The following is a 16,569-nucleotide window of genomic DNA, read 5'->3' as shown; positions in this document are numbered from 1 at the left end:
ACAGTTATGCCTCTTCTCCCGATAGGCTAAGCACGTAAATTGCTTACAGTGCACTTTTTACAGCACATCTTCCTTTCATTGCATTTTTTTTTCTCTCATAATGGTAAACAGAATACTGTTTTAGTAAATTTCATATAAATCTGCATGTGATGAACATGAACAATGTATATAATGGAAGCACACAACCCACATAAATCTTTCATGTCTTTTTCAGAACCGGCAGCACAGAATTCTCACCGCTTCCCAGACCCCCAGCTCACCTCCGACATCACAAACTGAAGTCCAATAAATTAAGAGTTATCGTATCACAGTTCCACAGGAATGTGACAGGATCAGTAGTTTATGACATAGCGTTGAGCAGGCAGAGGTGTACAGTATAGTCACTTTACTTTTACTTCACAGAAATGGGTCACTCCTACAACCTGAATACTAAGTCGTGGTTGCATGAAATTTTATGAGTGCCAGCTACGAGGCACGAATGACTGTCCTTGATTACTGGTCAAATCGGCTCTCCAATTTTACTACACGTGACCATCACCAAAACCGAAAAAGGGTCAGGGATCTTCGTCAGGTTATGGGGGAAATGGCACACTAAAGCGAAATAGTTGGAGTTTGAAGCTTGGGTAAAAGAAAAAGGTTAGCTCATAAGAGGATGTGACTGAGTGGGAGCAAATTAATGCAGTCTCGCTTCATGACCTTGCAACCCCGCATATGTAAAAGGTTGATACGCCATGACTGTACGTGAGGTAACGGGGGTAAGGTAGTGTGTGGGTGGAGAAAGAGTGTGAAAAGAATTAAATACAGGAACGCAAGGACATGGAGGGCATAGTGGAGGATGTGGAATGGAGAAATGGGAGTGGAGCAGAGGACAGTACAGATTTAGGATGGATCAATGTGAATATAACAGAGAACAGAACAGGACGATGGAACAATGCAAGTATAACACAGAACAGGACAGAGTTAGGAGAGAGTCGAAGTACAGGAGGGAGTAGTGTAAGTACAGGATGGAACAATACGAGGGTACCAGGGAATAGTACCAATGGAGAATGGGACAGCCTGGGTGTAGAATGGAACAATATCAGTGTAATGCGTACCAGTACAGAAACAGGTGTAGGAGAAACCACCTTGAGTGTACCATGGACCAATGTGAGTGCAGAGGAGGGTAGTTTAGGTGTAGGATGGTACAACGCTAGTGGGGTATGGAACAATATGAGTGTAGACTGGAACAACACAAGTATAACAGAGAGGAGTGCGGATACAGGAGACAACCTGAGTATAGGAGGCGGGGGTACAGGTATAGGAAGGAGCGGTATAGATGTACATGATATACACGAGGACTACAGGGTGCTGGAGGAAGAGGCCGGGGTGTTGAGTCTACTGAGGGTGAGCTACGGGATGGTGGTGCCTGTGGTGGTGGCTACGGGGCTGCTCATCAACACCATAGGCCTCTACCTTCTCACAAGACAGCCCATGAGGATACGACCGGCCAACACGTCAGTAGAAGCTCTCATCTCTGGCTCGTAGCACCTCTTTCTGACCGAGTTATTCTGCATCATACCGACTGATAAACACGCAGTTCTCATGTCTTTGGCCCTTACTCTAGACGGCACATATAAGATTTCAAAGCACCTCTTCCTTCGCGATTTACTTTGCATATCACAGCTTATTACACATACAGTTCTCATGTCTTTGGCCCGTTTCCTAGGCGTAGCACATCTTCCTTAACTACTTATTCTGCATCTTACATCTTATTACTCTCTTATTTCGACAGGCAATGGATACAGTACATTCAAGAAAATACCAACGCTACAAAAAAAAATATGTAAACTGATAGGAGGTGTTACTAAGCCTCATAAACCTTAGTCTCTAACACCTCTTCTTTATCACGTTATCTCTTAAAGGGAGCCGACGAAATATGACCCTTTGTGTAGCGGTGCCTGATTATAGTTCACTTACCTTAGCCTGGAGGAAATTTTTGTCTTATTAGAGTTAATTTCACGTAGCTCAATGGCAGAAGAAAAAAAAAACGGTATTCCTACGATTCTACTGTCTTTAATACTTCTTCGTAACCATACTCCTTTTACTCTAACTTGGCCTAAAATTGCCCTCTCCATCTTGAATGTTGAGTGGTTGCAGTAAAGAGAATATGATGCTAGTGCTATGGAGAAGATGCAGAGCCATAACACTGTCTCTTCCTGCCACTCAACTACGTGAAATAAGCTGCAAAAAGATGAAAATTTAGACCAAGTTAAGGCGAAATGATACAGCAACATAATCTAGTGTTAACCTACCGTTACACCTCAGCCTTCAAGATGGAGAGATGGCAATTTTAGGCCCAGGTAACGTAAAAACAATATATATAATCACTATAAGCACTCTCAGATTATGAAGCCAGGAAAAGTGAACTGTAGGTCCTCGAATCTTGTACACGTTCTGAACACGGTGGGAGCCATTGTATATTTGTTGTGTGGACAGACTTCGGATAACGAAGCTTCGAACTTTACACTGCTTGCAAAAGCACGGCCAAAATTAATCGTGTGACCTTCGAAAAATAATGCCTTCACGTCCTGCGGTCAATATCTGTCGAGTTCTAGGGTATGGTACAAGAACAACACTAATTAATAATAATAATAATAATAATAATAATAATACCCCTGGGGATAGGGGGGTTTTTCAAGAATACTCCCCCAGTATCCCTGCTTGTCGTAAAAGGCGACTAAAAGGGTTGGCGGAGGGTTAGTGTCCCTCCCCGGAAAACAACTAACTAAAAAAACGAACAATGAGTCTCGGATAAGGACTGACCAAACGATGACGACCAAGGACCGGACAAAGGACATGGTTATAGGAACGTGGAATGTAAGGGGAGCGAATGATGAGGTGAAAGAGAGAGAGATTGTCCAGGTGCTTGAGGGTGCGAAAGTGGATGCATGTGGAATAACTGAAACAAAATGGAGAGGAGAAAGTGTGAGAGAATGGGAGTATGGATGGGGTATATGTGCAGGAGTAGACAAGAATGAGAGGGCAAAGGAAGGAGTATGTATAGTTGTCAGTAAAAGATGGAAGAAGAGCATAAGACAGTATGGATCAGTTGGGTCAAGGATTGTGTGGGTAAAGTTGAAAGTTGGAATACAAATGTGGGCGATTGTGTGTGTGTATGCGCCAACGCAAGATCGTGCTAGAAGAGTGAGAGAAGAGTTCTGGACAAATGTGGAAGTGTGCATGGAAAAGTTTGGAAGGAATGAGAGTGTTTTTGATCGGTGATATGAATGGTAAAGTCGGGAATGTGAAGGTGGATGGAATAGTTGGTGAGTGGGGTGTGCCTGCTGAGATAGATGAGAATGGGAGTGCGTTAGTGGACATTTGTGCTGGGGGGGGGGGGTTGGTGATAGCCAATACCCTCTTCAGGCATAAAATGATCCACAGGTATATATGGCAAGTGATGAGAAGGGTGGGTGGTGAACTGAATGAAAGGAAGGCAATGATTGATTATGTGTGTGTGGATGAAAGGATGCGAAGATGTGTAATGGATGCAAGAGCTTATAGAAGCTGGGGGAGTGGACTTTCTGACCACCGTGGCCAGAATTAGGATTCAAGTCAGATGGAGGAATAGAAGAAGGGAAAGACGAGAGGAAGGAGTAGTTGCAAGGAGAGTTGAAAGGTTACAAGAGGATGAGAAAATGGCAAAGTATAAGAGAGAAGTGGAGGAACGATTGGGCAAATATGAATTGGAGCAGATGGGAGACGTGGAAGGTGTGTGTAGGATATTTACAGAAGAAATATGTGCAGCATGTGATGTGGTGTGTGGAAGGAAGAGAAGATGGAGGGGGGTGCAAGGAACAGCGTGGTGGACTGAAGAGGTGAGACAGGCTGTGGCACAAAAGAAGAAAGCATACAATGAATGGATGAGAAATAGGGGCGTGGAAGAAGTTGAGAGGCGGAAGAGAGAGTTATATGTAGAAAGAAAGAGAGAGGTGAAAAGATTAGTAAGAGAGAGTAAGAAGAGAGTGGATGAGGAATTTGGAAGGAATATGAGTGTTAAGTGGAGGGACTGTAAGAAAATGTTCTGGAAAGAGGTGAAAAGAGTAAAACAGGGTGGAAGTGAAGTTAGCAGGGGAGTGAAAGACAAAAATGGTAGATTACTAGTGGAGAAGGGAAAAAAAGTGAGCAGATGGAGAGAACACTTTAAGGAATTGTTGAACATAGAGGATGGAAGTAATGCGAGTATAAGTGGCTAGGGAATGGCTGGGAGAAGGAGGGAGGTGAGAAGACAGGAAGAAATCAGTATGATAGCAGTTGTGGAAGCAATGAAGAAAGTTAAATCGGGGAAAGCCCCAGGAATTGATTGAGTGTGTGGTGAAATGCTGAAGCATGGGGAAGAGATAGTAGTAGAATGGATGTGGAAGATGTGCAGATTGGCCTGGGAGGAAGGTAGAGTCCCGGAGGATTGGAAGTCAGGTATAATTATTCCCTTGTACAAAGGAAAAGGGGAAAAAGAAGTGTGTGGTAATCATAGGGGCATTTGTCTTCTTAGTATAATAGGAAAAGTGTATGGTAGGATACTTATTGGCAGAGTTAGAGAAAGAACAGAGAAATTAGTTGGAGAAGAACAGAGAGGCTTTAGGAAGGGAAGAGGTTGTGTAGATCAGATATTCAGTCTTAGATCTTTAGTGGAAAAGTTTCTAGAGAAGGGAAAGAAGTTATATGCGGCTTTCATGGATTTGGAGAAAGCATATGACAGGGTGGATAGACAAGGATTGTGGAAAGTGTTAAGAATATATGGAGTAGATGGGAAGTTGTTGAATGCTGTGAAGAGTATGTAAGATGGTGCGAAGGCTGCAGTGCGTGTGGATGGTGAACTAAGTGAATTTTTCTCTTTGAAAGTTGGGTTGAAACAGGGATGTGTCATGTCTCCATGGTTGTTCAATCTGTACATGGATGGGGTAATAAAAGAGGTACAAGGTAGGGTAGTGGATGTTGGAGTGGCCCTGGTGAGAGAGGATAGTGTTTGGAAACTCCCTGTACTGTTGTTTGCAGATGATACTGTGTTGTTGAGTGAAGACGAAGGGGAGCTGCAAGGCTTGGTGGATGAGTTTGGGAGAGTGTGTAAGAAACGGAATCTAAAGGAGAATGTAGGGAAGAGTAAAGTGATGGTCTTTGAGAGAGGTGAAGTCAGTGAATGTACAGCGAGGTTGGATGGTGAGGAATTGGAAAATGTGAGTACGTTTAAGTACTTGGGTAGTGTGATGAGTAAGGGTGGAGGTTTGGAGGGTGAAGTGCTTGAAAGGGTACAGCAGGGAAGAAAGGTTGCTGGTTCTTTGAAAGCAGTGATAAGAAACAGGGAAGTGAGCATGGAAGTGAAAAAGTTACTACATGACAGTAATGTGATACCAACTCTAACGTATGGAAGTGAAGCTTGGACGTTGTTGGAAGGACACAAGTCAAGAGTGAGAGCAGTGGAAATGAGTTATTTAAGAGGGGCCTGTGGAGTCACATGGAGAGACAGGCTAACGAATGAGGATATAAAGGAACGTTGTGGCGTGGATGTGGATGTGATAGGAAGCGTTATGAGGAACATACTGAGGTGGTTTGGCCATGTGGAGAGGATGGAGGGTGAAAGACTGACGAAGAGAGTGTATGTGAGTGAGGTGGAGGGGGGAAGAGGGAGGGGGAGGCCGAGGATGAGATGGAGGGATGGGGTGGAGAGGTATATGAGAGAGGGGGGTGTGAGTTGGAAGCAGGGGAGTGAAATGGCAGGGGACAGGGCGACTTGCAGGCGATTTGTTTGTGGCCACCCCAAACGGGATTGAGGCGTCTGGCAATAGATTGATATATATATACATTAAAGATACATTTTGTGACTTTACAAACAGCAAACTGGACCCACAAATTTCTCTATGGGCACGTGTCTAGTGTGTTTATATCTGTGGACGCCACTTCTTTACATAATTCAAATCATGCCTGTGAAGTGAGGCCGAGAATTTAAAAGGCCTGCATATACGGTGCGCTGCTCTAGGCACTCCGTTGATATTTAGCTTTCTACCTTTTTTCTTTCCTGTTCCTGTTTCTTTCTCTTACCCTACATTATTGATAAAGCTGTGATTATGATGTTTTATTAGGAGGATTATAAGATGATAAAATAGTGATGATACTGACGATGATGACTAATAAATGGATGACAAGGATGATGATGATGATGGCTAATATATGGATGATGAGGATGATACTGATGATGACGATTATGACGACAAGAATGAAGATAATGATAACGATTTACCTACCGTTTACCAGTAGGAAATATAGTAAGGTTGGGCTAATAATAGACAAAGTTGATTTCCATAATATCCACAGATTCCTTATATTGCCTTGTTTACTTAGCTACACAGATCTCTATAGTACTAATTTCTTTACGTAGCCTGTACGTATCTTAACTTTGGTCCTCAGGTATCTGGTCGTGCTAGTGGGATGCGACGTCCTGACCCTCCTGGCCAGTATACCCACCGTCCTAACATTGAACGGCTGCCATCTACCCTCCTACAACGCCGCCCTCTACCTCGCGCACGCCTCCTTCACCGCCTTCTACATCCTACAAACCTTCACGCTCTACCTCATCTTGTGGATCTCCTATGACAGGTTCCTCGCCCTCTGGTGGTGGGAGCATTTCAGGAGGGCACAAGGGAAGGGAGTGGTGTACCTGCGACTGGCTCTAACTCTATTCCTCTGCGTTGGCATCCATCTTAGGCATCTCCTGGACGTTGATGTGGTCTGCTGGCGCCAGGGGAAGATTTTCGGAGCCTGGGAGGAGGCTGAGAGAGGGTGTGCAGGAGGGAGGTGGCTGATATGGGACGGGTTGCACAGAGAGGGGAGGGAGCAGACGTGGCAGGAGACGGTGTGGTGGGTGTTGCGAGGCGTGGTTGTCCTGGCGGTCCCGGTCATACTCGTCCTCGTCTTCAACGCCAGCATCGTCGTCGGAATGGTCACGAGGAGGTTACAGAACGCCGCAGCCACCTCCGCCTCACGCCGACACGCTCTGTCCAGCATCTACATAACCCTGGCTGTTTCAGGTACCTTCTTAGCCTGTACCCTACCCATCGCCCTCCACGCTCTCCTATACGCTTCAAACATCCACCACTGCCACGGACCTTACCCTGAGGAGGTGTTCCGTGCTCTGGCAAACATCCTACTCCTGGTGGAACATCTCACACACGTCCCCGTCCTAGCCTTCAACCTCACATTCCGCGTCCAGGCCATTCAGCTCCTCACCAGCATTAGAACACGCACGACAAGCAGCTTCCTCTCAGGCATCCAATTCCTGGGAGCAGAACGGTGTCTCTCCAATCCCCCTGCTGATCAGAACGAACCCAAACCAGTCCCTCAAGCTGTTCCCTCAATAATTGTAGTCCCTCCGCCTGAAGATACGGAGGAGAGCGTGGCGGTGGGAGGGAGTTATGAAAGCCGGGATAATCACAACCCTCTAAAGCACCTCCAACAAGCCTCTGACTGCGACGATGAACTGAGTGACGGGCAGGAACTAAGTGACATACAGGGGGGATTGAGTGAGTGGCAACGGGGTACTATAGATGAAGAAAATGAGGTACAAATGCAGAATGGGTGGCAAAAGGGTACAGAAGGTGAGGAAAATGGCACAGACTTAAAGAATGTGTGGCAGTGTAGGCAAAATGGTACTGGAGAAGGTGAAGAAAATGACACTGTAATACAAAGTGCGAGTAACGGGAAAAGGGGGAGCGGGGAAGGTGAAAACAATGACACTAAAAAACGATGTCTGGGTAACGGGAGGAAAGGGGAAAGTGATAGATGGGAAGGTGAACAAAAAGACACTAAAGATCCAGCCGTAAACAGTGAGTTGTGTGGGAGAAGTGGAGCCAAAGAAGGCGAAGAAAATGACAACCTGATACACCACGCGAGTAATGGTCAAAACGGGCAGAAGGGGACAAGAAAAGGCAAAGACAGTTCTAGGTCACGGGGCAGAGAAGAAAAGAGTACATCAAGAAAGGGTAAAGACAATACAATGGCTGAAGAACCAAAGGGTGCGTCAAGAAAATGTAAAGACAACACTAAGACACAGGAGGATATAGAGCGTGGGAGGGGAGGGAAATGCAGCCTCTCAGTCCCTCTCTCTGTGGATCCACCTTCTAGTACTTCTACTTTTACACTTGAGGAGGATTATTAGATTTGCTGAGGACTTTTGGATTTGCTAAGTCCTTCAGTCCGATATAATAAAGTTTCTATTATTCTTGTTAGCTCTAGATCACAATATTAATTTACGGGAAGACCTATTGTGATGAAGGGGTTAATGAATGTTAATCTACAACCTCTCCAGTTCGAATTCTCTCCAAAGATGAGTAAAATCGTCTGGTGTGTGTGTGTGTGTGTGTGTGTGTAAGAGAGAGAGAGAGAGAGAGAGTCACTGCACTGCAAGCATTACGCCCGTCCAATTAACCATTCTGGCCATGAGAAATATTAACTTTATTCTTATTCTTTATATCTGTTCCACATTACCATAAAACAGTATTATGAGTAGACTAGTTCACTGTGGTCTCCGTGGGTGAAAATTAACTTTACTGACAACAGAAATCTTTATCATTATTATTATTATTTTTTTTTTTTGCAACTAGCAGACTATTTCCGTCACAGGAGTGGCTTATCGTTCTCCAAATATTAATATATGCCCATTATACTACCGGTACTTATCATCGTAACCCTATTTACCACTAAAGTTCTGCTGCCTAAGCCTAGAATAAATTATATCGTTATTCTGTAGGCCTACCTTATATTACGAAGCTCAGTGACAGAAATGGATAATGCCAAGGCTCTTTCCTTTCCACACCACTACTTTTGTGACTAGCATCATATTCTGTTTTTAATCTACTGTTACAACTCGGCATTCAAGACGAGATGGTAATTTTAGGCAAAGTTAGAGTAAAAAGGGTATAGTACACATGGCGAGTAGGATTCTGACACAAAATGAGAACTATGAAGAAAGTGTCGATTAATATATAAATACAGTGTACCTATTAAGCTTTTCATATTTCCTTTCCACCCGTAAGACATATAGCCTATAGGGTGGTCCATATATTGCCCCTTCTGTGTTGTGTGTTCCAGTCTGCTGGTGTGGAGCGCAGATATTGTGGTTGCCTACTTAGTGAAATTGCCATAGTCGGTTTGTTTTCATCTGATGGAACCAGGCCACACACATCTTTAATACAAAGTCGCAATTGCATGAAATTCGATTAATCTTATGCGGTAGGAATGAATGACCTTGGATACTTGCAAATCAACAGTCCAGTCTGACTACACCTGGCCCTAACCAAAGTGAATGGGGTTTGGAATCCTTGTCAGGTTAGAATAAACACACTACAATCAACCATGCAATCAGCAGATATATATTTAAAAAAAAAGAAGAAGAAGAAGAAGAAGGGGGCATTTAGCATGGAAGGGTTATACTGTATAAGGAATATTGCAAATGATGATGGTTATCTGAGCCGTCCCGCAACAACACAAGAACTGGGAGGTGTAGTATATGGATCACCCTGTCTGTCTTCCCCATTATGTGCTTCATTTGCTTAGCCAGTCTCACAACACCTGTAGGGTACAAATAATTCCGTCAACATTCAAATTTGCAGCTCAGCTCAATCTGTCACCTCATAAAAGGTGACTTTTACTTTCTGATCCTTTTGGTAACGAATTTAAACAGCAAATTTATAAAAAGTGGAAAATAGTTGCTGTGATGATGATGATAACCAATATTTCCAAACCAACTGATGATCTACTGCTGGACCACGACAAACGACAGATTTAATAATAATAATAATAATAATAATAATAATAAGGCCAGCAGTTAAATAATCTTGCACACATCATCACAGGCCCCGGCAAATGTAAAAAAAAAAAATAAATAAATAAAAAAATTAAAAAAACTATTGTTTAGAGGCGGATTCGGCAGTCGGGGACAGTACGCACAATCAAAATAAAAACAGATATTGATCTGGATTCTGGTAATATTGTCTCCAGATCAGAACACATATCACCATCTCTTGTGTACCTACTGCATTAAAAAAGAAAAAAAAATCTGGTAATATATCAAGTTAAAATACAAAATAATGACTCATATAACTGCAGTGTCAAACAATACAAACACCGATCTTGTAGCTAAGATTTTATAAAAGTTAACAAAAATACTTTCACCCAGTATTTCTCGTATATCTCATCTTACGTAAAACAAATATAAACAAGACTGACATTCCTTATCTTTTTCAAATAAATACGAAAAGATATCGATGTTTTTTAAATCCCTACTGTAAGGCAAATACATACCGTACTAAACTATTTCTAGTCCTCCTCATACATAGGTGAAAACAACGAACATAACTGACACGCTATGTTATCCTTCCCTATAAGTCACAAACATATACCATCTCAAGTACTTTTAACCTTGTGTAATGTTAAAATAAATACAAACATAACTTTGGCGTGTCTTATTTAACTCTTAAATTGCATGATGTCTTCTTAAGTTCAGAGTTTCTTGTGTGGGATATACATGCCTACCACCCAGGAGACGGAGCAAAGAGAACTGAAGGTAACCCATCTGAAATATGTACCGGTATTTACTTTGAAATGTCCAAGCAGGTGGAAATCTAGGAACTCCCACTCACAACACAGCATTACTTCCCCTTATAAACAATCCCATTATCAAGGTGACAAGTATGAAACGTTGCAGAAATTCGTAATTAAGTTACTCATTATTAAAACTCAAATGTTATGTAACTATGGAGATTGTGTTACATCTCTTCCCTAGCTATTTACTCTAACCATTTGGCTACACGTCATTATCCTGCATGTTATTGATATAAACTAACTACAATACCGGCCATAACCAAGCCTAACACAACCTAACCTAACCTAACCATGACAGCTACATTCAAGCTATGTTCCCTGAATCTAAATATTATAAATGCATTATGATATTTGATCCTTATTACGATGTATGTGAGTGGGAAATATACCGAAGATCTTGTCCAACTTCTTTTGTAAGCGAGCTAATACTCCAAATCTGATGCCAGACTTCATTAATTCTTCACATTTCCCGCACTCAAAAATAACATTAATTTTCGCTTGCGCTAACTAATACTTTCATTCTTCACAACATTTCCCGTGCTCAAAAATAACATTAATTTTCGCTTGAGCTAACCAATACTTTCAAATATAAACTCAACATATTAGCAGTTACTTACGGGCATTGGGTATAAGCCCTTACGTAACTAAAGACATCCTGGCATTCGACCAGACTGGTGATGAATAAAATGTATGTGAATAAAGTACAAATTAGATCTAAGTAACAAAACGGCAAAATGAGGGATAAGAAATCTTAGCAGTTTCCAAAATGCATATTAATAAATCTTAACACATGGAAACATGAAATAATATCATTTTAAACTACAGTCGGCTTGTTTTCATCTAAAAGACCCACAACGCCTTTTCAGCTGATGCCCAAATGTAGTAAGACTGAATTGTTAGACTAGTAATCACGGCGACTCTTCTCATAACAAAGGCTCACATATTTTAAACTACGATTCAGTTAAGTTGTGTGATTAGCTTCGTTCCCTCAGATGAAAACAAACCGAACAAAGATAGAGATTCCGCGCAGCCAGACTGAAGAGACGCAGTTATAACGAAGCTTCGACTACAACGAATTTCCTACCAAATCTCAGCCATATTTACCTTCATTCCTTTGAACTAGCTCGTTCTCACATATGGTATCTCTTCTCCTTACCGCAAACTGCTTTGAATGCCTCCACCGAGTCATAATTCAACCGTTAAACACTGGATGAGCACCGATACAGAAACATAACCGCCCGAAACTACTCCGCGTCACCGACTGACGACGCCGTTCCCGCCGAAATTTGAGTGACGATGAAAATATATACCAGGGACAATTGTGCTTGTCTTGCGGTTTCTCGTTCACTCAAGTTTCCATGGATGCTTTTGTATTAATTTACTGAATGCATTTGATTTAGGCAATTGGAGTTTGTGAGTTGTAATTTCATATTTAGCCATTTTAATTCATTCATGAATGCAGCAAACATCCACCAAAATAAGATCTCTCCACAACATTATGTCTTTTCTAGTTTATCTTCTTTTTTACAGCACTAATTTCGAATACATCATGGTCATCTTGTATTTCTGAAAATATTGACGGGGACCCAATATCTCGAGGTTCATCCCTAAGTCACTTAGGTTCATCCAGTGTCACAACAAAACAGCTCGTTCACCACGATTCATATCCAAGCTCACTAATCAGTTTCGAATCGTGATGAAGAAACACTCTAAATACTGAATCAGACGCAGGGATGATTCAATTCAGTGGTTCAACTCATTTAAGCGTTCATTTTCCAGGGATTTTACTCAATGCTCCAAAACTACAAGTCACCAGCGATAGAAACAAGCCCTCGCTTTCATGCAACCTTGCATCACGCACTTTGTCTTCCTCCTCTTATTCTCCAAGTTCGTTTCCATACACTTTATTAAACATCTCCGCACATTCATATTCTCCTGTCCGCAGCATAGTGATGAGATGAGATGCTCCCTTGCCCATCTGTCTTACCGTGTTTCGCGTACGGCATGTTGATATTCTCCTGTCTGCTACTTATGTAAACTATATCATTATTAAAAAGGCAAAAATAACATACAAGAAACTATTAATGAACAGATTGTGCAAAATATATTACAAAGGAAAAGATTACTGGAAAGCCTAATTTCCAAAGAGAACCTCGTAATGTCATGGCCTATTGCAGATCAGATCACGAATGGCCTTGTCTTATCAGATTTTCAGACAGTTCAGCTGCCACACACTCAAACACAGATAAGATTAATCATGAGACAGGCATACAGTACACCTTCCTTTTAGTGGGTTGCTTGGAAGATTAGGCCATACAGTGTGAGTAAACAGCGATGTCTTGATCCCTTCAGTTTGTTGATGATCTATACTGCATGGTGTTCAGCATCACTTTTTCCTCCCTGCCTCGTCTGCAGAGGTTACAAAGTGAGAGGTGCTGGAGAGGGATGCCTTCATGCGGCGGCACCAATATAATTGGGCGGGTCCACTGCCTCATTTGGAGGTAGCCGGAGTCCATTTCTGGTTCTGTGGTTACCACTCAAGGTACAGTAGCACATAGTTTTTTCGCCTACAAGAAGTCAGTCTGTTTGTCACTCCTTGTAGTCATTAGAAGGCAGCAGTGCCTAACGTGAGTGGAGGTTGGGTGCCTCAACTACCACTTAAATATTAATGATGAGAATGTTGTAGTGACAAAATACACCGATACACTGGTAAGCGAGGACTGAAGAAACCTTAACAGACGAGAATACGGCCAGTAGACAAGACCTGCTATCCCTCCCCATCAGAGAAGCTATTTTTACACTGTTCTTGTAGCGACCAAGCAATTTTACTCAGCTTTGGAAAGACTCTTCACGGTAAAGTGTTTAGGCCTAGCTCAAACCCCCTCCAGTTATAAATCCTTCCCCTATGCTGGTTAGAAGAGTGTAGTGGTAGCAGGAATTAATTATAGAAGACTTAGTTGTTGTTGGCGAACCTGATAGACCACTTAAATCGGACACCCCTTAATAAATTTTGTTTTGTTTTTTGTATTTACAGTAAGGTGCATGAGGTGATAGTGCTGTGTGTGTGTGTGTGTGTGTGGTGGGGGACTGGATCAAAATGAGGGTATAGTGGGTTAAGTACTGACAAAGTTACTGTACAACACACATATATCTACTTTTTGTACGTTCTGGTGTGTGTCGCGATCTGTGGCAGGGAGCTTTATCAGGCATGCAAGCGGAATGTGTTATCCTTGAGAGGGACCTGCAAGATAAAGCGATAACCATTGATAAACTATTCAGTAATATCAGTGCCATCCAAAGCGTCAACATGGCTCCTGTCTTCCTCCTCCATTTCCTCCTCCTCGTGAGTTACCATAAACGAGTTGATCTTAGCCCGGATACACAAACTTACCATGAAATCCCAGTCATTAGTATAATGTGTTAGTGTATACTCATTTTACTCTAACCAGAACTTCCCTATCCCCTCAAACTAAGATGGCTGATTGCAGGACAGTTTTAGCCTGTATGTAGTCCAGTGGGTTTACATTTGAGACGAACCTGGAGTTACAACTACTACTACTGCTAATACTACTACTGCTATTACTCTAACCTGAGCTAGAACTCTCATCTCCATCTTTAATGACGAGCTGTAATAAATTTATTCAAGAATATGATACCAGTCATGAAGAAGTGCTTTGGATAGGATGTAGAGCCGTAGCATTGTCTTTTTCTGACACTACTGCGTGAAATAAGCTACAACTGGACAAAAAGAAATTGACAAAGTTAAGATGAATAAAGAACTACAGGAAGGACACGGGAAGGGGAGTTCTGAATTTTGCCATGTCTTGAACGCAAATCATAACGGTATTTACAACAGGAAAACTGCCGTACGTATATGATTACTTCTCACAGAAAGAGCAGGGAAAAAGTAGTGCATAAGTTTTCGATGTCTAGCTTACTGGTCTCTCTCTCTCTCTCTCTGGTCTTAGAAAAGCTAACCACTGATACGAGGACTGTGATGCGTTGCTGCCGAATTTTCCAACCCTGATACTAACAAGAATAAGACAAATTCGTGCCGTGCTGAAAAATAAGACAAGTTAAGACAAATTTGTGTTGTGCTGAAAAATAAGACAAGAATTAGACAAGTTTGTGCTGTACTGAAAAATAAGACAAGAATAAGACAAGTTCGTGCTGTACTGAAAAATACGACAAGAATAAGACAAGTTTGTGCTGTGCTGAATAGCTGTGAGGAGGTGAATGGGAAAATAATAATACTTTATAGGCATGGAAGTGGAAAAATTATAATAGGTACCGTAATAGGCATGGAAGTGGGAAATAGATAGTAGGTAATAGGCATGGAAGAGCCCCGACACTGTGACAGGCTGGTGAATATTAGATGAAGAATACACGAGAGATACAGTAGTCATGGTATGTTGCTAGTTTCGTTATTTTCATCAGAGGAAATATTACAGCGAAACTAGTCACGAACGAACTTTACCTCGTGTATTCTCCATCCATCATTCACCAAAAGACCCAACGCTTAGCCCATCGCTGCGGTAGGTGAGCTAAGACATTCACGTTAACATCTTAAAATATTGTTCTATCTACCTGCACCCAGACGCCAGAATCCAGTAAGGGGTGGCCGTTTGTCTTCGAGTCAGTGGTTTTACGGGGAGGGGCACTAACCCTCCGCCAACCACTTCTTGACACCTATGGAACACGCATGAGTTTGTTATATGAACACAGATAATGTAATATGGATGATTAGAGACAATACAGCGACACCTCTTGAGAGAGAGAGAGAGAGAGAGAGAGAGATGAAAATTGTCGCAAAATTAGCTTTTAAAAAACTACGTCCTCGGCTCCAAACAACGGAAAAGACAAAAAAGTGAACTGATGAAAAAAGGTAAACTGAAAAAAGTGAACTGATGAAAAAAGGTAAACTGATAATAGTGACTGTGTTGAACGATGGCTGCTGATGGCGCTGCTGATAACTGAGTAGGCTAGTGCTGATGATTGTGCTGAAGATACAATTGAGCTAGAGGGGGAGAGAGAGAGAGAGAGAGAGAGAGAGAGAGAGAGAGAGAGACTGACCTCCTGACTGACTAACTTGCTGACTGACTGACTGACCTACTGGTTGACTAACTTGCTTTCTGATTAACTGCTGACTAACTGTGATCTGCTGACTTACCAACCGACTAGCCTGCTGCCTGAATGTGACTTGCTGGCTGACTGACTATGACCTGCTGACTGACTGTGACCAGCTGACCAACCAACATGTTGACTGACTATGACTTACTGACTGACTATGATCTGCTGACTAATGCAATACTGTATCTGTTTGTCTGCAGGTGGGGAGTGTGCTGAAGACAGGAGGCGTGGTCATGAATTCAAAGATACCAGGTAAGTCAGCACTCACACCCTCACCTCATCTCACACCCTCATCTTGTCTCACCCTCACCTCACCATGTCTCACACTTTCGCTTGATCTCACATCCTCACACCACCACCATCACCTTACACCCTCACCCCCATTAAAACTTCACACTCTCACCTCACAGCCATACGTCATCTTATGCCCTCAACCTTATCTCATACCCTCGCCGTCAGTTCACGCCATCATCTCACCTCCTCACCCTCATCTCACCTCCTCACCATCAATAATACCTCACACTCTCACCCTAACCCCAATCACTCTCCCTAACTCATCTCACATTTCTCTTTCACCCCTTTTCTCAACTCCCACCTCACTTCACATCCCCACATCTTCACTTAACACACTCATCTTCACCTCCTACCCTAACCTCAGCAACGTCACCTCCAACTGAACGATCCCCATCCAAACGATTGTCTGCTTTTATCAGGACCTTACCATCCCACTCACTCAGTTCACAAGATGATCCAAATATGACCTGTTATTGCAGAAAATTACTAGAAAACAGGTGTCCATACTGAAAA

The 16,569-nt window shown here is 42.5% G+C and overlaps 1 protein-coding gene across 1 annotated transcript; it reads left to right on the top strand.

Annotated features, from left to right (window-relative positions):
* The first annotated feature begins 1,198 nt into the window (after positions 1 to 1,198).
* LOC145403943 (uncharacterized) lies at positions 1,199 to 16,275 on the top strand. The gene is made up of 4 exons (XM_080275545.1): positions 1,199 to 1,493; positions 6,442 to 8,096; positions 15,963 to 16,014; positions 16,173 to 16,275. Exons 1-4 carry the CDS (start codon positions 1,210 to 1,212, stop codon positions 16,273 to 16,275), a joined length of 2,094 nt encoding a protein of 697 aa, XP_080131671.1. The 5' UTR covers positions 1,199 to 1,209.
* The last annotated feature ends 294 nt before the right edge of the window (positions 16,276 to 16,569 follow it).

This window comes from Coenobita brevimanus, chromosome 62 (genome assembly GCF_032717465.1).
Source record: "Coenobita brevimanus isolate Jiangsu-jjx chromosome 62, ASM3271746v2, whole genome shotgun sequence".
Lineage (NCBI taxonomy): Eukaryota > Metazoa > Arthropoda > Malacostraca > Decapoda > Coenobitidae > Coenobita > Coenobita brevimanus.
The sequence above is the reverse complement of the archived record's forward strand: the minus strand, read 5'-3'. Positions and strand labels throughout refer to the sequence as shown.

What these genes read in the sequence shown, in the direction of transcription:
- LOC145403943 (XM_080275545.1), top strand. Translation starts at nt 1,210, where the DNA reads ATGAGTGTAGACTGGAACAACACAAGTATAACAGAGAGGAGTGCGGAT. An exon ending in AGGATACGACCGGCCAACAC is followed by an intron (nt 1,494 to 6,441) that starts GTCAGTAGAAGC and finishes TTTGGTCCTCAG; the next exon opens with GTATCTGGTCGTGCTAGTGG. An exon ending in CATGAATTCAAAGATACCAG is followed by an intron (nt 16,015 to 16,172) that starts GTAAGTCAGCAC and finishes CTCACCTCACAG; the next exon opens with CCATACGTCATCTTATGCCC.